This window comes from Eptesicus fuscus, chromosome 1 (assembly GCF_027574615.1).
Source record: "Eptesicus fuscus isolate TK198812 chromosome 1, DD_ASM_mEF_20220401, whole genome shotgun sequence".
Classification (NCBI taxonomy): domain Eukaryota; kingdom Metazoa; phylum Chordata; class Mammalia; order Chiroptera; family Vespertilionidae; genus Eptesicus; species Eptesicus fuscus.
In genome coordinates this window covers 51,792,630-51,816,239 of record NC_072473.1, presented here as the reverse complement: position 1 = coordinate 51,816,239, position 23,610 = coordinate 51,792,630, and the positions used below count along the sequence as shown (strand labels likewise).

The window sequence follows — 23,610 nt, the reverse complement described above, 5'->3', positions numbered from 1 at the left end:
AAGAACAAGGAAAGATAGTCAGAAATTTTTTTGAGGTTGAGAGCAAGTCCACAGGAGCACTCTTCATTGCAGACCCAGCAGCATGGGGGAAGGGGTTCTCAGCATCCCTGGAACTAACTTTCAAAGAATGTACTGAGATAGAGTTCAAGTTTGTCAGTAGAACCAAATAACTTGGAGGGTGGTGGTGGTGGGGGGGGGTAGGGAAGAACAAGGGCCTGGTGCCCTGCAGGAGGGAATCGATGCCAGGGTGTGAGAGGGACTTCTTTTCAGTTTTTCAATGATATATGGCTAGGAAAAAATCCAAACATTCCCTTCTCTCTTTTCTCTTTTCAACTCCCTCCCAATATGGTTCCCCCAGCCCTTCACCCACCAAAGCAGGCTGGTCTTGGCTGGCTCCACAGGACCCCTATATGGCCTGCACGGGATCTGCATTCTGGATATAAGAAGAGTTAGGCCTAAGACCGTACTCACTTCTACCTGACTATAGATGAAGTAGGTGCCGTCCACCAGTACCTCCAGCTCCCCACTGCGGGGATGTAGCTTAAACACCTTGGGGTTCATAGTGATGCGAGACCAGTCATTGAGCACTCCACCTGAAAGATCTCAGTATGAGAGAAGGCAGTCACTCAGTACATGTCAGAATAATCTGGGCAATAGAAACAAGAATTATCAAGTTGTACACAACCTCCACCCCATCCCTATGCAACCCGAGTAGCTCAGGAGGCCAAGCTTTAAGAAGAGCATTTGCAAGCTCAGGGGTCTGCCTGTCTGTCTTCCTCTCTTTCCCTGACCCCTCCATCCAGTAGGGTCTTTAACCAACACCTTGTAGCTGGAATTGTAGGTGGGGAGTAAAAAGAGAGTGGGCACACTGACCAATTTTCTTTGTTGTTCTGGGGCCTGCACAGGCAAAATTCAGACACTGAGTGGCAGGCTAGCTCTTATTATGCCAGTTGATTTCACCAATCTCTCTCCTGTCATAGGTTCATGGATTTTGTCCTCTATAAGAGATTCCTCTACACCCACTCCTTTCTGAAAAGCCTCCCTGGGCCCCCAGGAAACCACTTAGCCCAAGCATTGTCGACCTGGAGAACCTTAGGGATCAGGGGTGAGTCAGACTTCATGGCAGCCAGAGAGTGTAACTACCAGTAATAAGGCCCATGGGGGAGAAGGATATTTATAGAGGTAGGGGAAGACTGCCAGGCAGCATTAGAACCAGCCAAGAGGATGTCAAAGGTGTCTGGGAGCAAAGGCACCCCTGGCAAAGTTTCTGTCTCTCAGCCCCACCCCATTTGGGGTGGAGGGGCCACCATACTGCCTTGGCCTTGGCCCGACACAGAACCAGCATGTGAGGGTGGAGGAAGAGCCTCCTTTTCCATCCTGCGGGGGAGGGGTGCCTTCCCACCACAAGAGAAGGAAGTCCAAGCCTATGGGCCTTTTCCCCCTCAAAACCATCTGTTCTCCACCCAAGAAATTATGTTTTGAACATCCATCCTTGGCTAGTCTCAGGATGCCTGCCTCTTTGAGGCATAAGGAAACTGGCCTTCTGGAAAAGGTGACCATCTTCCCTTGAGGTGATGGGATAGGAGTTAGGAAGAGATTCCTTGGTTCAACCCCTTCAAATCCACTCTGCATATGTCCTACTACCCCTAGCCCCTCACTTCTGCTCCTGGTGCAAGTGAAGATTAGCAGAGACTGCTACTGGGGACTAGCCTAGAGGGGGTGGGACTAGTCTTGTGATGTGCTAATGGGAGCAAAATCAGTAGATTCTGGCACAGAATAAACACAGAGGCCACCCATCCAGACACCCAAACATGTCTATTTCCTGTCTGTCTCACTCCTCCTGGACAGATGGTGGTCATGGCTCACCCAGAGCCCTGGGGCCTAAGGCACCTGGTCCCAGCAGGACTGCTTGGGTTTTGATGCCATTCTGCTCCTACTTACACTTCTGAGGCATGCATCCAGATGGCAGTCCCAGATGTAGCTAAGCCAAGTCATTAAGAAAGCTGAGCCCAGCCAGGTCGGAACTGACTGGCCTCTTCAAAGCTGTCCCCATGTAGTAGGTTCCTTAACATTCATTTACTGTGTTCATACTCACAGCCCAGCCCTTCCCTTCCCCTCCAAGCTCTGTACGCATCTGGCATCTTGGCTGGCTTGCTGCTTCCCAAGGCTCCTGGGGGTTCATGCATTTTAGGCTCTGTGCATCTTGGGGACTGGACATTATTTCAAAACACTTTTATTTAGTGAATGTCTCTTTGGGGGAGAAAATTAACCTAATCATTTAGTGGTGTGTACACATACATCACTGAAGTAGCACAGTGCAGTGGAAAGAGTCAGCCAGATGTGGTTTTGAATCCAAGCTCCTACACTTAACTGAAATCTTGGGTGAGTTAATTAACCTCTCTGAGATTCAGTTTCTGGTTCTGTAAGAAGGAGCTAATACCTACCTCATAGGGTTGTTGTGAAGATCAAATAAAATAAAATACAAAGAAAGCATGTTGAAAACTGTAAAGTACCATACAAATATAAGGCACTATGATTTATTATGGTATTGTCCAATATCTCTGGGACTCTGTTTCCCCATCTCTTAAAAGCAGGAGTTACATTAAATTGGTGTTTCTTAACCTCATTACACCTGTTCTCCCTTTTTATAGACACTAGCATAGCATACTTCCTGGAGAATCTAACATGCCCCCCTCCTCCCTGTACAGACCTACCAGACAATTATTTGAAGTTATGTAGTTTTTCCCTTCTCTGATTTGTATTGTGAAAATGTTGATCAAACTACACATATCCTCATGGTGACTCTGACAGCACCTCCATCTCCCAACAATTCCATTCCATCTAAATGAAGTCTCAAGTCCCTTTCAGCTTCCTCACCAGTGTTTCTAATTGCAATTTGGGTGTTGCAGCTGGTCGTGGTGCAAGCAATTACCCAGGACAGACAGCAGAGGGCAAAATGGAGTAGAGAATGGCCCCCTAGTGCCCAGGGTATCTCAGGGGTCTGGGAGTAACTAGTCTGGGTGATTATTTGGAAGCTGGGAGTAAAGAGGAGGAGCAGCTCCTCTTATCTACAGAGCTGACTCTGACTCTTACCATTCTTGACTTGAATTGCTGACCCTTGGCCCTGCAGATGCACCACAGCTGGCTGGAAGGATGACAAGGATAGAGAGAAGAGTCACTGTGAGAAATGACTGCTCACTCAGCCACCAGTTTCCACCTCTGACTTCTAGTCTCCTTTCTGATTCCAATTCTGATCCTTCTCCCGTCTTGGGATGCTAGTGACCACAGCGTGACAAGAGGATAATACGATTTTGTAGTTTGGCCACTTCCTAGCTATGTGACCTCTGCCAAATGTAATGCCTCTGAGCCTCGTTTTCCTCACTGTGAAGTGGGGATTAGGAAATTTCTGGCTTCTCTCACAGAATGTTTGAAGATCAAATGAGGTGATGGATACAAAATTGCCCTGGAAGCCATCAAGCTCTATGCAGCTATGTAGGTTTAATTGTGGCCAAACAGCTGTAGTGAGGGAGGCTGAGATGAAACAAGGCCAGGCAGCAGAACCTGCCAATAAAGACAGATTAGGAAGCTCAAAGACTAGGGAGGAGCCCTTCAGGCCTTTAAGGCTGGGGCTGGCCTGGAGCTGGTTGGCTGATTTTCAAGGACGTACTCTTAACCTTCTAAGCTCCTGATCCCAGGCGGTCTGAGTGCTGACATGGTGTCTGGGGTGGCCGGTGGAGTTGGAGGCCAAGGTGAATAGGGCCTGTCTAGTGGCTCATTTTACCTGACTACCATGTGTGGATATAGTAACCCTCTGTCTCCTGTGGAATGGGGAAAATGGCCAAGGGAGAACTCAGTTCCCAGAGCTAAAGGCAGACCCTGGGGCAAAGCTTTTGTATTCACAAAGACAGGAGTGCCTCTGAGGGAAAAACCTCAGAACCTCCAGTGTATCCTCACAAAATAAAGCCTGAGCAAATTTAATAGGTGGAAAACTCAAAGGTGGCTCTAGTCTGTGGCCTTCCCTCCTCCCCAGGAAGAGAGCAATGCCCAGCCAACCTGGTTCTCTCGAGTTCCAGCTTTATCTGCAGCACCTGTGAAAGAGGACAGGCCAATTAGAAGACTCACTCTTCCTACTTCCCTTTCTCCTCACCCAGGGAGCCCGTGATCCCTGCAGCCAACCCTTTCGTCTGTCACTTGTCCCTGACTAGCAAGTCCTACTGACACCCATAGAGACAGATGAAAGAGCATTCCTGTCACTGTGTGACCCTGAGACAAGTCTTTAGTCTTTTGCTTGATTTCTATTAATTTTCTTCATAGAATGCATTGCCATTTGTAAGTATCCTGCTTCTTTAATCGTCTCTCTCCTCCTCTAGGACATAAACTACACGAGAACAAGAACAACTCTTACACATAGAAAGTGCTCGATTAATATTCATGGAAAGATTAAATGGAAAAAAAATCCAACTCCATCTCCTGTGGCCACGGTAACACTGATTAGCCCTGTTTGAACTATGAATCAAAGAATCTGAGTCCTGCTGCAGAATTTGTGGACCTAGAGAAGTCAGCTGTAAAGAGTTCATTTCTTTAAAACCTCAGGATACAGAAAGGGAGCAGGAGAGGGAAATAAGAACTGGCCCAAGCCCAGGCAATCTGACTCCTGTCAAATCCAGTTAGGTAGTTTTGGATCTGCATCTATATTTCTTGAATGCCCTTCTGGGCCCATAGGGAAAGATGCAAAGAGACGAAATGTTATTCGAACGGGTAACATGGTTGGGTAAGGATGTAGTACAAGGAGCACTTGGTTCCTCGACAGGATGGTCTTGATGCCTGGGTTTGCTTCTCCCATAGCCTGAGTAATTCATAAGTTTTCAACTCCTTGACTCTCAGAAATTACTTGTCTACCTCTAAGAAGGGCATCTTAGAATTCATGGGATAAGACTGTTGTAGGGCTGGTATCTTGCCCAGTCCTGAACATTCCTCCCCATATCAACATCAGCACAGGAATTAGATGCTGGGAATCAGAGCAGACCCAATCCATCTCCTACAGGAAGTTCAGTGAACCCTCAGGGCCTCTGTCTCAGGCTCATATGAGTCTATTGGCCCATTATAGGGAGGCCTAGAGCCGTGGTCGGCAAACTGGCTCGCGAGCCACATGCGGCTCTTTGGCCCCTTGAGTGTGGCTCTTCCACAAAATACCACGGCCTGGGTGAGTTTATTTTGAATAAGTGGTGTTAGAAGAAGTTTAAGTTTAAAAAATTTGGCTCTCAAAAGAAATTTCAATCATTGTACTGTTGATATTTGGCTCTGTTGACTAATGAGTTTGCCGACCGCTGGCCTAGAGTAAGGGAGAACTTGTGATAGAAGGGTTGAGACAGGTCAAGAACAGGTGACTCCTGGACAGTTTGGTATAAACAAGAAGTTAGAGCAGGTCAGATCCTACTGGCTTGTTTAATCTCTAGTTTTACACTGAGCTAGGAGACCTGCATTTTTGATTGCACAGCCATACCACCAGAAGCATTTGAAACTGCTCTCAGGATCACCCACCCCTGCTCTATTAAAGTACTGGTAAAGGAACCTGGGGGAGGGCGGAAAAACAGGAACTCACCAGAAGGCCCTTGGAGGCCAGGAGGTCCTTGAGGACCAGGAGGACCTGGAGGGCCAGGTGGGCCCATAACAGTTGTTCCTGGAATTCCAGGAATCCCTGGAATCCCTGGGGGTCCCTGGGGTCCTGGAGGTCCTGGAGGTCCTGGGGGGCCATTTGGCCCAGGAGGTCCTGCCTTCTTTCCTGAAAAACAAGAGTCAGTGTTCTATTTGTAGTTATTGAGTGAGGATATACTACCAGTTCAATGGACTTGCAATGACAAATAGTCAGCACTCTGAGAATTCCTGCTATTAAAGAGGTGAACACCTTTGTCACACATTTCTCCCCCCACCTCCTTTCATGAATAATCATTTACGGAGTTGGGTTTGAAGATAATAGAAATAAATGGCCCTCAAGGAGCTCAGTCTAGAGAGGAGACAGTCACAGGAAAGCAGAAGTGCCATATTCATGGTGGGGACAAAATGCTGAAGAGGTCAGGAAGGGCTTCATAAAGGATGTTATATTTCAGCTGAGTCCAAAGGATCTGAATTACCAAGTGGCCAGTTTTCAGAATACTGAGAATTGGGCTATTGTGAAAGAGAGTGGCTTCATGTTTACTTTCCTGTTTGGTGGATTGATGCAGATGGAAGAGAAAGCTAGGAGGACAGCCTGCCCTTAGGAGTAACATCAGCTGCAGGAAGGTTTCCTATAGGAGGCAGGATGTACAGGAACTGGGGTCATGGAGGAAGTGCTTGTTGGGAATGAGGAATGGGAGGGAGGGAGAGAGGGAGGGAGGGGAATAAGGAGAGGCTGGGAGTAGAAAAAGCTGAGGAGGAGGCAGCAGACTTTACTTTCTCAGATGACCTCTCAATCTTATTTTTAAAGATCTCTGGGGAAGGAAATTCTGCACACTCCCTTGGTAACATGTCCCAACGTTCATTACCCCTCACTGTTAGGAAGTTTTTCTGTATATTTAACTGAAATCCCTTCTACAACAGTTTAAGGTCGTGTAGATAGAGAAGAATAGTTACCATCATACATATAATAACCCTTGTATTCTCTATAACTTCGTGTAGATAGAGAAGAATAGTTACCATCATACATATAATAACCCTTGTATTCTCAAAGACATTGTCACCTATTAACCTCTATTTTATAGGCTAAATAATCCAGCTTCCCAGTCTTTCCTTAGAGGCCCTATTCTCCTATTCTTGAATGTATTATTAATCAAGCCCACCAAATCCTCCCCTTTTTGTCCTCACTATCCTTTCAGAACAGTCCCGATCCTCCTATTCCAAGTTCCAGTCCTCCTGACAATCCCAACAGCATATAGTTATGTTCAGTGAGTGCTAACTGCAGTCTTGAATCCAAACCTGCAGCTCATCCTGCTTGGTTCCTCTGCTCTGTGCAGCCCATTCAAGCACTGTAGGTGGTCACAGGTGGCTGTCTCCTTCCTCCCTTCCCAATTTTCTCACAGTTTGGTGGAAGTCTCAGGAATGGAAGCCTTTTATCAGACTCCACCACAATGTCTTCACCAATGGTACTTTCTTAGTTTTAAATACAACCCTCTCAAGTCTCACTTAAATACCTCCTTACTGCTCCCCAATTCCCTGCTCTGCAGCCTCGTAAGCAGAAGAATCTTGTCTGATTTAGCATGTCCTCCTTTAAGAATAATGCTGCATGTTTAAGAAACCAAATACCCATGGCAACATATTCAAAAGTCGAGTTGTCCATGTCTAAGCACACCTGCATTTGGGATGAAACAATGGGGTCATTGTGGGGCCCCTTGCCAGGAGAAGAAAGGAAGGAAGGTCCTGAGAGCCTCTCTCCCAGGGAAGGCCCTATTGCCATAAAGACCTAGAGGTAGGAGCTTCAGCATTTTCACTGCACTTAGAAGCAAAAGATTGGATCTTCCTAGTTTCTAGATCTAGCCAATTTCAAGATGCTGAACAGGAAAGCCATTTTCCTTCAGATTCTGGCAGCTTCCAAGTAAGTCTCATTCAGCACCCAAGTTTCAATCCCAGCTAGTGTAGTGGAAAGAACATGTAGTCAGGAGATAAAGCCATAGCTCCCAAATCCGCCATGGATACATTTTGGGCAAATCCCTTCCTCTCCCGGAGCCTTAGTTTCTCCATCAGTGACTTCTCTAAGTTTCCTCCCAAGACTGAGGTTCCTTAAGAAGCACTGACTTCCCACTGGCAGTCAGGAAACTTCCCTAGTCTGGATGTAAGGGTTGCTTCTCCCTCACTGTTCTCTGGGCTGTGTGGACACAGAAGACTATGCATATTGGGCTGTGCTATGTTCCAGAATTTGCAGGCCTCACAGTAATTTTTCAAGCTAGAGGTATTCTGTGGGTAGTACAACCTTGGTGTCAATACTGTGCATCTCTTGTGATTGCTAATGTAATTTTGGAAGAATTACAGCCAGAAACTCCTCCAGTCAAAGAGAATAATGGTTGCAGTGTAAACAAAGAATGTTCACTTATGAAAATGTTAGAAGGCATTTAGGGAAAAGCTCTTGCTGTGATCTAGTTCTGCAGCTGGTCCTCTTTGCTCCTCAGCACCCAGTTTTAGTCAAGTGTGCTTGCATACTCGCAGAAAAGCAGGCCCAGAGAGGAGCATGACCCCTGGACCAAGAAGATGGCTTTAGAGGATTGAATTTGTTCTCCGGATTTCCTTATTTTAACAAAGCACTTAATGATACAAAAGCCCAGAGACTTTTGTACTTAGAAAGTTACCCTTTGTAGTCTTAGATGAAAGTATACATTCTTTTCAAATATAACCTTTACAAAAGGGTATTTTGCTAACCTATTAGCAAAGTCCAGGTAGTTGAAAGAACAACTAAAGGCAAGTGAGTGAAAATGTGTGTGTGTGTGTGTGTGTGTGTGTGTGTGTGTGTGTGTGTGTGAGAGAGAGAGAGAGAGAGAGAGAGAGAGAGAGAGAGAGAGAGAGAGAAATTCCATTCAAGAATGGAAATTAACTCAATTTAAATGTGCCTATTCACTGTGTCCATAGAAATTTGTATTAAATGGCTTCTAAATCACTTTCAGCCAAAGTAGATGTTTAAGTCCTCTATGCATCTCCTCCCAGTAATGGCCCATACACAGGTAGCAGTGTGAGGCAGTGACCCAAGTCCTTGGCAGAGGTATTGAAATCTGAATGTAATTCCAGAGCTTCTGGCCTAGACAGCTGTCTTCTATTGCCATTCTAAGGGCTCACCCATCAGATAACACTGAGACTGGGAGCTGCTTTCCACCACACACATGCCCTACCCTCTGGGAAATCACTAGCCTACTTGCTTCTCCCTAAACATGCCATGCTCTTTCATGTTTCTGTGAGACCTGAGTATGCTATTCCCTTTGATGGAGTGTCATCCCCCCTCTTTTTTCCCCTCATACTTCAAGTCCAGGTCAAATACTGTTTTCTCTGAGTTTGGTCCCTCACTCTCCCAAGGAGAACTACCAGTACTTGCTCCTTCTTGGTGCTCCCAAGCATGCTGTTCATGCTTTGATGACAGCATTTTTTAGACTAGATAGTAATTATTTGTGTGTGTACTTCCACAATTCCAACTGCACTGGGATATTTTTGAGGGAAGGCACCATTTTCTTCATCTCTGTATCTCTACTCCTGACAAACATAAGATGCTTATTCACTGTCTAGTGAACAAACAAGTAGAAAAAAATACTAGTAGCTGTGATTAGAAAGTACTCTCAAGTCTACTTATTAGAAAGGCAAGTCATCCCCAGGCTTGTGTTAGGAGCAGAGGGTGTCCTTCAAGCCAGGTGAGCATTCTGGGCTTGTTATAATGTCTGTCTTAAAGGAATATGACAAGTGTTAAAAACTGCATGTTTGAATGTCAAATTTACTTTCTTGGTGAATGCCCAGGCTCTGCAGAAAAAGGTTTTTTTTTCTCTAGCTCCAGCTCTCTGGCTGTTTTCCAGCTTTGTTCAGCTCAGGTCCACAGGAGGCCAGGCTTCCTTACCGCAAGGACATAGGTTTTTCATGTAGCCACCACACCTCAACCCACCAGAGCACCCTCGTGCTCAGAGAAATGGTAGGCAGCAGCTGAAGTCAGTCTTTGTGGCTAGTCTGGGGATGATAATGTACTCTATAAAGCTCCAGAAATCTTAACAGACAGAATCATTTCACTTAAAACATTTTAATGAAAAGTGATTAATTTCACTCTATTTTCCTCCTAGGTCAGAACACATAAACAAATAGATATTTAGAACTGGTTTTGCAATAGGTTCTTCAGTCCCAAGGAGTGAACCATATTGCCTGATCCTGTACACTATTTTGGAACTTTTTCTGTTTTTGGGTTCTCCTTAAGTAAGCAAGCACTTGGGCTAGTCCTATGGCAAGCACACCACAGACTTACTGACCCAACAGTGGCACAATGGATCTGCTCAACTAGAGCTTCTTTGAAAAGACTAAAAGATCAGGGTATTACTCCAGCCTAGTTTTTCCATTACAGAGAAAATTATATTGAAACCCCAAAGCAAGAAATACCTTCCCTGATTATCTGAGATATACGATAGGGATAACTTTCAGGCCAAGAAATAGGGTACTGACATCCATCAGGAGGTAGTATATATACCTACTCCCTACAGGCTGTCTCAGGATTTCATTAATACCTGATCACTGACTTATTAAAGGAGGGGGAAAAAGAGAAAGAATAAGGGCAGGGGAAAGGGGCAAGTAAGAATAAATGAAAGAGAGAGAAACTAAATTGTATGGACGAAGGAGCAAGAAAGAAAAACAAAATCAACATTCATATGTTGCCAGAGAAGCAATTCTATCTTTTGTGGATCATCACTGAGAAACAATCTCTTTTTTTTCCTTTGGAATCTATAACACTCAAGAAGATCCCATGTGAGTGAATAAAATAACAGACAACCAGACTATAAAAATCCCACTCTTTTTCTTCTAATTTTAGAAAAGATAGGACACGACAGCAATTTAATCAAATCAGGAACTTACCCTTTTTCTTGTTTTTAACTGGACCTGTTACAAAAAGAAAAAGGAAAATTAAATCACTGGAAATTAATAGAAAGTGTTTATTCTCCAAGATAGTCATAGGAGGGACCCCAAGACAATGCAAATTTGAAGAAGCCCCATGCCAAGGTCAGGTAATTGACAAGGTGTCTCCCAACTATCAAACTTCCCCAGTCTGTTTATGATTGTTTTGCTACTGTTGTATCAAGAAAGTTACAAGGAAGCTTCTTTCCTAGGGAGAAAAAAAAACCATTCAGGCTGCCTTTGGAGTGAGGGAATGGCTGCTTCTCCATAGAGCCAAAATGCCCAGAAACGCAGAACTCCACAACCTTAGGACGGCATTCCAATAATTCTGCAAGTCCTGAGACTGAAGAGTCATGCATTCAGGTGAGGAGCTGATAGGAAGTGTCATGCGCTGAATCTGGAAGGAAAAAAGGGTCATTTTCATGGAAGGAGCAGAGCAGCGGCAGTTAATGTTTTAGTCACTTCCTTATCATAATTTAGTTAGTAATTAAAACAGTGCGACCACAGTGTATGTGGGGGCCACATGAACTCTTACTGTAATTTACCATAAGTTAACAGACAATTTAAGGAAGTGTCAATAGTTTTATTGACAATGGAATCACAAGCACTTTTGGGGAAATTACCTCCGAAGAAAATAATTCTAATAATTGAGGGCACTCAAAAAACCCGTCTTTCGGATTCAATCAGTTTCTAGCGGGGTTTAGCCGGATTCAATCAGTTTCTAGCTGTGTTTAGCCAGTAAAAGTCACTGCAGGACACAGAAGCCTGGAGAAGTGAGATCTATAAAGAATCATTCTGGAAGATGGCTGCCGACTGGAAGGCAGGCTGCAAGATAGTGTGTGAGTGAGAGAATGAAAGGAGAGTGTGTGGATGTACGTGGAGTGTCTATTTGTGAGTAAAAGACAGCTATATTCCAAGGGACTGTTGGGGACTGCGGGACAGGGCTCCCCTAACCAGGCAGCCTCCACTGCTGGTGAAATCTCTCCCGGAGCGACCAGCTCTGCCACAGAGACCACGCCATCTTGAAGGGGAGAGTGGCTGTGATCGGAAGCCTAGCCTTACCTTCGGATACCTCCCGGGACCCTACAACCACAACACCCAGGGACCAGCTGCGAACCCACAAACACCGGGTCTCAAGCATCGCGAATATGCGGACCTGACAAGCTCTGCACCTTCTCACGGAAAGGTCAGATTTCGCCCAGAGAAAGGTGAGGTCTGCGATCCAGGCTGAAGGGAGAAACACTCTCAGTGGGTTCTGGAGGTTGAGAGGAAGTCTGCGCCCCACAAAATCCGCGGATGTTGGGGCGAGCATAGTCCGTGAATGTGGAAGGGGGACCACAGGGCTGCAGACAGAAGGGAACTCTAGAAATCAACCCATAGCTGGGCTAGGCACAAAAAGGCATCCTGAAGCTTTACCAGTAAACTGGCTGCCCTGTGCCTGGGAAAAAGACCTGCACAGAGACGTGAGAAGTCGCGAGTTTGTGCACTTACTCTGGCTCTTTTTCTCTTTAAATCATTGCTTTTGATTATTAACCCCAATACATAGGACCACCCAATTAAAAACACTCTCAGAGACTGCAGGAGAAATTTGTTTTTGTGGAACCTGGGGATCAGAGCAGGGAGAAATGATCAGAAAACCAGCTCTGGGGCAGTCCATACCCCCAAACCAGTATTAAGTGCAGCAGGGAAAACAAATTCTAAATACTGGATAGAGAGGACTTATAGCCCTGGATGTCAAAACAGAAACACTGCCACCCAGGGGTTGAATCACAAACTGACTCTTGTGTAAATACAACCACAGGCAGGCTGAATAACAATGAAATGCTGCCTGCTTGAGAAAGATTGTGGTTTACAACACAGAGGAGCTGTGGAACACAGGGAAATTCAATACTGTCCTGACTACCTGACAGGAAACAGGCGTGCTGAACAGAACAGTAGAGGAAGTGAATGACCTTCACTACTACACATTTTTATTTTTTATCTTTTACTTAAGAAACGAATTTTTTTTCTTTTTTTCTCACTTGATTTTACCTTTTTAATTATTATATTTTTATTTTTAATCAATATTATTACTACTACTATTTTACTTTTTTTAAGTTTCATTTTATTTTCTCTTTATTTTATTTCGGGATTAGTGTTCTACATTCTATTTTCATTTTTCCTTTAGCATCATTTTACTCTATCTCAACTTTACCTTTATGCCAACACTCTCTTCCTAACTTTTCCTGTTTTGTTGTCCTGTTTCTCCTATCCTATTCCTGCTTTAGATTTTCCCTATTCCTTCTTTTTACCCCGTTAAAAATTCATCCTACTTATATATCTAATTTTTGATCCCCTGCTCCAAGTCCATACACACTTTTCTCTTTCTTCACCATCCAATTTTTTTCTCTCTTCCATTTTTTGTTTTTTTAATTTATGTTTTTTGTTTTATTTTGTTTTGATTTGCCCTTCTTTCTCTATGTCCCATTATCTTTTTTGTTTTCTTCCATTTTTCCTCTCCTTGCTTGTTATTAGTTGTTTGTAGTTTGCATTCATATCTGGGTGTTAGTTGTTTGCAATTTTTTTTGGAATAGTTGTTGTTCTATTGGCATTTTCTCCCCATATAAATAGTTCTTTCCCCCTTCTTTTTCATTCTCCTTCTTTTCTCTCACATTTTTTTTCCTTTTCTCAATATCATTTTTGCACTCTTTTTTTTTTTTTATCCCGTAATTCTTTTTTCTCTGGTGGTCACCTTTATTTGGGGCTATTAGTATAGTGAATACATTTGTGTTCGGTGCCTTGTGCGTTGTGCCTTGTTGTGTTGATTTTGTGCCTTTAAATCAACGCAGGAGAGAGAGCGCTACATAACCAGACACCCGGAGAGGAGAGATCATGGGGAGACAAAGAAAGAGCCAAATACGAAAGAAAAGAAGGCATCTCCAGAAAAGGAAGTAAACAAAATGGATGTAAGCAATATGTCAGAGAAAGAATTCAGAGAAATGGTCATAAGTTCGCTAAAAAGGTTGGAAGACAAATTCAACAATATGTGTAAGAACCAAGAAGAAATGAAAAATGACATCACTGCAATAAAGAACTCAATAGAAAGCATCAACAGTAGGCTAGAAGAAGCAGAGGACCGCATCAGTGAGCTAGAAGACAAGGCAGGAAAAAATAACCAAGCCGAGCAGCATCTAGAAAAAAAGATTAAAAAAAAAGAGGAGAGTATAAGGGAACTTTGGGACAACACAAAACGAAACAACATCTGTATAATAGGGGTGCCAGAAGGAGAGAAATATGAGCAAGGAATAGAAAACCTGTTTGAAGAAATAATGACAGAAAACTTCCCTGACATAGGGAAGAAAAAACTCAAGTCCAAAAAGCTCACAGAGTCCCAAACAAAATGAACCCCAAAAGACCAACGCCAAGGCACATTATAGTTAAAACGGCAAACACCAACAACAAAGTAAGAATCTTAAAAGCAGCCAGAGAAAGACAGAAAGTTACCTACAAAGGTTCCCCCATCAGACTAGCGACTGAATTCTCAACAGAAACACATCAGGACAGAAGGGAATGGGATGAAATATACAAAGTTAGGAGCTTCACAGACTAAAAAGAAATTAGGGAGTTTATCACCACCACACAAGCAATGCAAGAAATGCTAAAGGGTCTGCTGTAAAAAGAAGAAATAGGAAGTGAAAAAAGAACACAGGCATAAAAAATAAAATTGGCGACAAACAAGTACCTATCAGTAATAACTTTAAATGTAAATGGATTAAATGTCCCAATCGAAACACATAGGGTAACTGAGTGGATAAGAAAACATGACCCATATATCTGCTTTCTACAGGAAACCCACCTCAGAAAAAAGGACTCACACAGACTGATGGTGAAGGAATGGAAAAGGGTATTTCACGCGAATGGAAATGAAAAAAAGCTGGGGTAGCAATATTTATATCTGACAAATTAGATCTCAAAGTGAAGGACAGAAAAAGAGATAAGGAAGGCCACTTCATAATACTAAAGGGAGCAATCCAACAAGAAGAAATAACTCTGGTAAACATATATGCACCCAATACAGGAGCACCCAAATATATAAAAAATCTTTTGGAGGCTAACAAGGGAGAGATTGACAGCAATACAGTCATAGTAGGGGACATTAATACCCCACTAACACCACTGGACAAATCCTCTAAACAAAAAATCAGCAAAGAAATATCAATCCTAAATAACACACTAGATCAGATAGAATTAATTGACATCTTCAGAAGATTTCACCCCAAAGCCACAGAATATACATTCTTCTCAAGTGCACATGGGTGATTTTTAAATATAGACCATACTAGTAGCCCTGCGCATGAATCCGTGTGCCAGCAGCTCTCTGCGGTGCCTGGCTGCTCCGTACCCGCTGCCCAGATGCTCTCCGCGGCCCAGAGGCCCATTTGCAGCCGGGTGCAGAATGCTTGCCTCGATGCCGGGGCGACGACACAAGTGTTCCCCACCACCCCCCGGATGCTTCGTGCCCGCTGCCCAGAGGCCCTCTGCAGCCAGGGTGGAAAGCTTGCCTCATTGACGTGGCAACAAAGCAAGCATTCCACCAGGCCACTCACAATGGGATTGAGGGACTCCGGTGGGTGTAGGAGGACTGGGCACTGCCATCTTTGGGCTATGGGCACCACCATCTTTGTGATGGAGTGATGGTTAATTTGCATATTAACCTTTTATTAGATAGGATGTTGGGACTCAGGCAAAGTCTCTTCAAATTTAAGAAGATAGAAATCATATCAAGCATCTTCTCAGATCACAATGGCATAAAACTAGAAATCAACTACAATAAAGACAATAAAAAAATAAAAAACCTGGAGGCTAAATAGCAAGCTATTAAACAATGACTGGGTTGTCAAAGAGATCAAAGGAAAAATAAAAAGCAGCATGGCAACAAACGACGATGAAAACACAACAATCCAAAATCTATGGGACACAGTTAAAGCAGTCTTGAGAGGGAAGTTCATAGCTCTACAGGCCTACCTCAAAAAACAAGAAACAATGGTAATAAATTATCTAACCCGACAACTCAAAGAGTTAGAAAGAGAGCAACAAGAAAAGCCCAGCATAAGCAGAAGGAAGGAAAAAAAAAAGATCAGAGTGGAGATAAATGAAATAGAGACCAAAAAACAATACAAAAGATCAACAAAACCAACAGCTGGTTCTTTGAAAGGATAAACAAGATTGATGAACCTCTAGTCAGGCTCACCAAGAAGCAAAGAGAGAAGACCCAAATAAACAAAATCAGAAATGAAAGAGGTGAAGTAACAACCAATCCCACAGAAATACAAATGATTATGAAAAAATATTATGAACAACTCTATTCCAACAAAAAGGACAACCTAGATTAAATGGACATATTCTTAGAAAATTACAAGCTCCCAAAACTCAACCAAGAAGAATAAAAGAAACCTTAATAGGCCAATAACTACCAACGAAATTGAAACAGCGATCAAAAGTCTTCCAGAAAACAAAAGCCCTGGTCTGGATGACTTTAGAGGGGAGTTCTACCAAGCATTCAAAGAAGAACTAAAACCTATCTTCCTCAGACTATTCAAAAAAATTCAAGAGGAAGGTACAATTCCAAGCTCTTTCTATGAAGCCAGCATTACCCTAAACCCCCAACCATATAAAAGCACCACAAAAAGAGAGAACTATAGGATAATATCCTTGATGAACATACATGCTAAAATACTCAACAAAATTCTAGCAAATAAGATTCAGCAATACATTAGAAAGAGCATACACCATGACCAAGTGGGATTTATTCCAGGGATGCAAGGATGGTACAATATCCAAAAATCAATAAATGTGATACATCACATAAACAAAATGAGAGACAAAAATCACATAATCATATCAATTGATGCAGAAAAAGCATTTGACAAAATCCAACACCCTTTCTTGTTAAAAACTCTCAGAAAAGTGGGAATAGAGGGATCATACCTCAACATAATAAAAGCCCTATATGACACACCTACAGCCAACATCATACTCAATGGGCAAAAACTAAAACCATATCCCCTAAGAACAGATACAAGACAAGGATTCCCACTTTCACCACTCCTGTTTGACATATTACTAGAAATACTAGCCATATTGATCAGACAAGAAGAAGAAAGAAAAAGCATCCAAATTGGAAAAGAAGAAGTAAGACTGTGCATATTCCCAGATGACATGATTCTATACATAGAAAACCCCAAAGACTCCATAAAAAAACTACTAGACCTAATAAATGAATTTGGCAATGTATCAGGACACAAAATTAACACCCGGAAATCTACGGCCTTTTTATATACCAACTAGAGGCCCAGTGCACGAAATTCGTGCATGGAGGGGGGTTGTCCCTCATCCCAGCCTGTACCCTCTCCAATATGGGACCCCTCAAGGGATGTCCGAATGCCCGTTTAGGCCCGCCTAAACGGGCAGTCGGACATCCGTCTCACAATCAAGGACTGCTGGCTCCCAACTGCTTGCCTGCCTGCCTTCCTGATTGCGCCTAACTGCTTCTGCCTGCCAGCCTGATCACCCCCTAACCACTCTGCTGCCAGCCTGTTTGCCCCCAACTTCCCTCCTCTGCTGGCCTGGTCACCCCTAACTGCCCTCTCCTGCAGGGTTGATCACCTCCAACTTCTCTCCCTTGCAGGCCTGGTCCTTCTCAACTGCCCTCCCTTGCAGGCCGGGTGCCTCCCAACTGCCCTCTCCTGCTGGCCATCTTGTGGTGGCCATCTTGTGTCCACATGGGGGCAGGATCTTTGACCACATGGGGGCAGCTATATTGTGTGTTGGAGTGATGGTCAATCTGCATATTACTCATTTATTAGATAGGATAGAGGCCTGGGGGGGGCCAGCTGGTTTGCCCTGAAGGGTGTCCCGGATCAGGTGGGGGTTCCCTTGGGGCATGGGGCGGCCTGAGTGAGGGGCCTGTGGTGGTTTGCAGGCCGGCCACGCCCCCTGGCAACCCAAGCAGAGGCTCTGGTATCTGGAATTTATTTTCCTTCTACAATTGAAACTTTGTAGCCTGGAGCGGAGCCAAGCCTGGGGCTCCCACCAAGGCCGGCAGCCATTTGTGTTGGGGTTATAATTGAAACTTTGTTGCCTTAAGCGGGTGGGCCCGGCCAGGGTGTGCGTAAAGCTTTGCTTCCCCTGTTGCCGGCGGCAACCCTGGCCTGCTCTCTCAAGCTCCAATCTGCCGCCATTTGTTTGAATTTATTTACCTTCTATAATTGAAACTTTGTAGCTTGAGTGGAGGCTTAGGCCTGGCAAGGGCAGGCGGAAAGCTTGGCTTCCTCTGTTACCTAGGAAACCTTGCTCTCTGTGGCTGTAGCCATCTTGGTTTGGGTTAATTTGCATGCTCGCTCTGATCAGCTTTGGGCATGGCTTGTGGGCGTGGCTTGTGGGTGTGTCGGAGGTATGGTCAATTTGCATATTTGTCTATTATTAGGTAGGATAATGAGCTCACAGAAAGAGAAATGAAAAAAACAATCCCATTTACTATGGCACAAAAAAACATTAAGATCCCCAGTAATAAGCTTAACTAAGGACGTAAAAGACCTGTATTCGGAAAACTACAGGACATTGAAAAAAGAGATAGAGTAAGACATAAATAAACAAATGGAAGAACATATCATGTTCATGGATTGGTAGAATCAACATCATTAAAGTGTCCATGCTACCTAAAGCAATCTATAGATTCAATGCAATACCTATTAAAATACCAATGGTATATTTCAAAGATCTAGAACAAACTCTATAAAAATTCATCCTAGCTAATAAACCGTCACTCCATCACAAATATGGTGGTGCAAATTAACCGTCACTCCATCACAAATATGGTGGTGCCCATAGCCACAAGATGGCGGTGCCCAGTCCCCTTAGCCCCGCCAGAGTCCCCCGATTCTGGGGGGCGGCCACTGAGAGTGGGCAGCATGAGTGGCCTGGCAGAATGTTTGCTTCCTTGCTGCAACAATGAGGCAAGCGTTCTGCCTCTGTGGAAGGCCACTGGGCAGCGGGTGCGGAGTGGCCGGGTCAGGAGGCTTGATTTGAACCAGCAGTTATGAGGGCAGCTTTCCGCCCGGGCCACAGAGGGCCTCTGGGTTGTGGAGAGCCTCTGGATAGCAGGCACTGAACAGCCAGGCCCCGCAGAGAGCTACTGGCACTTGAATTCTTGCGCAGGGCTACTAGTCTGGAATAAAAAAAGACCCTGAATAGCCACAGCTATCCTGAGAAAGAAGAACAAAGTTGGAGGGATCACAATTCCAGACATCAAGCTATATTACCAAGCCATGGTTCTCAAAACTGCCTGGTACTTGCACAAGAACAGACATATAGACCGATGGAACAGAATAGAGAACCCAGAAATTAACCTAAGCCATTATACTCAATCGATATTTGACAAAAGAGACAAGAGCATACAATGGAGTCAAAACAGTCTCTTTAATAAATGGTGCTGGAAAATGTGGTCAGATACATGCAAAAAAATGAAAGTAGATCACCAACTTACACCATACACAAAAACAAACTCAAAATGGCTAAAGGACTTGAATGTAAGATGGGAAACCATAAAAATCCTACAAGACTCCATAGGCAACAAAATTGCAGACATATGTCGTAGCAATATCTTTACAGACAGATCCTAGGGCAAGAGAGACTAAGCAGAAAATAAACAAATGGGACTACATCAAAATAAAAAGCTTCTGCACAGCAAAAGAAACCACCAACAAAACAACAAGAAAGCCCACTGCATGGGATAACATATTTGCCAATGTTATCTCCGAGAAGGCTTTAATCTCCAACATTTACAGGGAACTCATACAGCATAACAAAAGGAAGATAAATGGTCCAATAAAAAAATGGGCAAAGAATCTAAATAGACACTTTTAGAAAGAGGACATTCAGAAAGTCAAGAGACATATCAAAACATGCTCAAAGTCACTAATTATCCAAGAGATGGAAATCAAAACAATGAGGTACCACCTCACCCCTGTCAGAATGGCTATCATTAACAAATCAACAAACGACAAGGGCTGGAGAGGATGCAGAGAAAAAGGAACCCTCCTTCACTGCTGGATGGAATGCAGACTGGTGTAGCCATTGTGGAAAACAGTATGGAGTTTCCTCAAAAATTTAAAAATGGAACTGCCATTTGACCCAGTAATACCACTTCTAGGAATATGTCCTAAGAAAACAGAAACACCAATCAGAAAGGATATATGCACCCCTATGTTCATAGCAGCACAATTTACAATAGTTAAGATTTGGAAACAGCCTAAATGCCCATCAGCAGATGAGTGGATTAGAAAACTATGGTACATCTACACAATGGAATACTATACTGCTATAAAAAAGAAGGAATTCTTACCTTTTGCAGCAGCATGGATGGAACTGGAGAGCATTATGCTAAGTGAAATAAGCCATTCAGTGAAAGAAAAATACCACATGATCTCACTCATTTATGTATAATAAAGAACATTATAGCCGAAACTGGTTTAGCTCAGTGGATAGAGCGTCGGCCTGCGGACTGAAAGGTCCCAGGTTCGATTCCAGTCAAGGGTATGTACCTTGGTTGCGGGCACATCCCCAGTAGGGGTTGTGCAAGAGGCAGCTGATCGATGTTTCTCTATCATCGATGTTTCTAACTCTCTATCCCTCTCTCTTCCTCTCTGTGAAAAATCAATAAAATATATATTTTTTTTAAAAAAAGAACATTATAACCTGATGAACAAAAAGATAGATACAGAGGCAGAGGAGCATCGAACAGAGTGTCAAGTTACCGTGGGAAGGCTGGGGAAGTTGTGGGGGGAGGTAAGAGGTCAACCGAAGGACTTGTATGCGTGCATATAAGCATAACCAATGGATGCAAGACACTGGGGGTGGGGTGGGCGGTGAGCACATATGCCGGGGCATAGGGGAAGCTGGGGAAAGGTCAATGGGGGAAAAAAAGGAGACATATGTACTACTATTTGTAATACTTTATACAATAAAACAAACAAACAAACATACAAACAAAAACCGTCTTTCTCATAGTCTTAGGTGACAATCACTACTCAGACATACACAGTGTAGGTGTCTCCCAGATATGTTTTCCCTTCTGGGGACTCAATTCTCTTCACTCTGTAGGTGTATTTGATGTTCTTTTCCTTCTTTTTTTTAAATTTTTTCTTTAGATACAGTTATTTAAAATCTGTTCAATATCTCCATGAGGACACTATTGGACAACATTAAACCATGGAGCTTACAAAAAGAACACCAAGCGTTTGTACTAGTATATCTATATATATATAAAACCCTAATATGCAAATAGACTGAATGGTGGAACAACCGAACAACTGGTCACTATGACGTGCACTGACCACCAGGGGGCATGCACGGAACATGGTGAACTTCAGCAGCAGGCAGCAGAGCATGGAATATGGTAGGCGTCAGCCTTGGTGTGATGGTGGAGCAGGTGAGCGGGGGCACCAGACCAAGTCCGGGCACTGGTTGCTGTCATCGGGGCGAGCCTCTGGTGGTTACTGAAATTTCTTTGCTCCCATGCGCTGCGGTACTGCCGGGCAGTCACACCTGCTGCCAGTGCTGGCCCCAGTCACACCTGCTGTTGGCACCGGCCACGCTCGCACCTGCTGCCAGTGCTGGAGCTGCCGCTTGCACCCACTGCCTGCGCCAAAGCTGCCACTTGCACCCGCTGCCAGTGCTGGCCCCAATTGCTCTGTGCCATCAGTGGGTGCAAGCGGGGCTGGCACTGTCAGTGTGTGGGAGCAGCGGCGGCGGGAGTGGGGCTGCCGGCAGACAGGGGACCAAGAGCCGTGGCAGGAGGGGCCAGGCAGGGGCACGGAGGATGGGCTGAGACCCACCCATGTGCCCACTACAGCTTGGTGGCCCACAGTTCCTTTCAAGGTGCATGAATTTGTGCACTGGGCCCCTAGTTGTTTTATAAAACACTAGTGACCTAGTACACAGATTCATGTACATTGAAAGGAAATTAATTAGAAGGTGGTTGGTGGGGCGGGACTGGATGAGATGGGCTGGACACGCTGTAGAGCCAACCTTCCGTGGTCCCTCCCTGGCCAGCTGCACCTGGGGTGGCGCCATGGCTTGAAGGGCGTCTGTGGACTAAGCAGGGTCCCTCTGGCAGGTGGGGTCCCTTGGCTTGGCCTGCAGGGATCGGGAAACCAACTCTCCAACATCCCCCAAGGGGTCCTGGAGTGCGAGAGGGCACTCTGCAAAGTTGCTGTCATACAAGGTGTGGAATGCAAATGCAAGTGTGTGGTAAACCAGATTCGGGGCCGATAGTGCCCCAGTAACAACATAACCCACAGCTGAAGGTGGAATTGCAAGGCCCCATGAGGAATTGGGTTCCCTCTTCTCTGGTTTAAGGGTGCGTCACCCGAGAACTGCTGCTGCCAAGTCACTGCAGCTTGGCAGCTCCTGTGTTGAGCATCTGCCCCTTGGTGGTCAGTGCGCATCATAGTGACCGGTTGATGGTTGGACACTTAGCATATTAGCCTTTTATATATATTGATATTTATATAACATATTTCCATTTATCATCTCATTTTATCCTACAACAATCCTGGAATAATCTTTACCTCTAAGAGCAAGATCTATCAGAGGCTGTATTTGAGCAGGCTAGATCAGAAGTCAGTAAAGTATCGAACCTGGAGGGCTGCCAAGTGTGGTCAACAGAGCTTGCACAGGTCCCTTGGAAACCAATGTCTGTGTAGACTTCCCTGTCAAAGTAATTTCATGTGTAATGGTAGGTATTAATATGTGCAAGGGGTGTTTTAGGTTGAGTTTAGTGACCGGCTATACTTAAGGTAATAAATCTTCATTCTTTTATTCTCACTTTTTTCCTTTTCTCATCTTCCAGTCCTTTGTATTGGTTCTCTGCTGCCTATCCTTTATGCTTTTAACAGTATTGAGAATTCTTGAGAATGTGTATGGAGATTCTAATGAGAAAGATTCTACTGACCAAAGGCAGCAATCAAACCTGAGAAAGTCCACCTCTTTGAACAAGAAAGATATTTGAGAAGGATTTACACAGAAAGGCCCAGCACCATCATCCATCTACAAGCCAGCCAGTCAGCCACCTCAGTCTGGGAAAGCACTGGCATGACAGCCATTTTAGCCACACTGCCGCCAGGAACAAGGTGGAGCTACAGTGGCAATTTGCTGACCATTTCAGCTGGTTAACGGTTTAGTTAGCACTGTTACATCAGACTTCAAAGCAGTCTTTGAGGAATTCAGATCATCATCAAGCACCCAGCCTTTAACCAGGCATGCCCATGTAAGGTAGGCCAGTAAATAATGAAACACAACTCCTTAAAGAACTTACAGTTGGATAGAAATACACTAAAGAGAAGACTTAAGGATAGTGGAAGAAAAAAAAATACTTCCTGGAGAAAGTCTGACCTAAATCAGCAAGTGAAAGGAGGAAAAAGAAAGTTAAAAAAATTTTAACATCTACTATATTTATGCCAGAAATAGCTATTCATTATACATATTTAATTGCATGCATACATAGATACATGAAAAGGGGAGCAAGAAGGGAAAATAGTTTATTACACTACCCACAAAAATTAACATTTTTATGCACATTTCAAAACTTTATATGCATATCAATATGTAATTTTTAAATAATGGGATAAAAATGTTGTTTGATAACGTTTTTATATGTCAACAGCTACATTTTGACATTATCATTTATTTTTTTATTGATTAAGGTGTTACATAGGACTATATCCCTCCATTGCCCCCCCCCCAATCCCATACATGCCCTCACCCCCAGTGTCTTGCCTCCATTGGTTATGCTTAAATGTATGCATACAAGTCCTTCGGTTGGTCTCTTACCTCCCTTCCCTCTCCCAGCCTTCCCGCTGTAATTTGACAGTCTGTTCGATGCTTCACTTCCTCTCTATCTTTTTGTTCATCAGGTTATAATGTTCTTTATTATCCATAAATGAGTGAGATCGTGTGGCATTTATCTTTCTCTGA

The 23,610-nt window shown here is 44.0% G+C and overlaps 1 protein-coding gene across 6 annotated transcripts in view; it reads right to left on the bottom strand.

Annotated features, from left to right (window-relative positions):
• EDA (ectodysplasin A) overlaps positions 1 to 23,610 on the bottom strand; it is a 609,993-nt gene that overhangs the window by 1,526 nt on the left and 584,857 nt on the right. Inside the window, exons 3-7 of one of the 6 annotated variants that reach the window (XM_008155954.3) lie at positions 10,558 to 10,581; positions 5,603 to 5,782; positions 4,054 to 4,088; positions 3,094 to 3,145; positions 472 to 602 (exon numbers count right to left, since the gene is read on the bottom strand). In XM_008155954.3, the coding sequence (XP_008154176.1) occupies positions 472 to 602; positions 3,094 to 3,145; positions 4,054 to 4,088; positions 5,603 to 5,782; positions 10,558 to 10,581 (422 nt within the window). The remainder of the gene's footprint in view (positions 1 to 471; positions 603 to 3,093; positions 3,146 to 4,053; positions 4,089 to 5,602; positions 5,783 to 10,557; positions 10,582 to 23,610) is intronic. The other 5 variants (XM_008155955.3, XM_008155956.3, XM_008155957.3 and 2 more) reach the window with 5 other exon arrangements.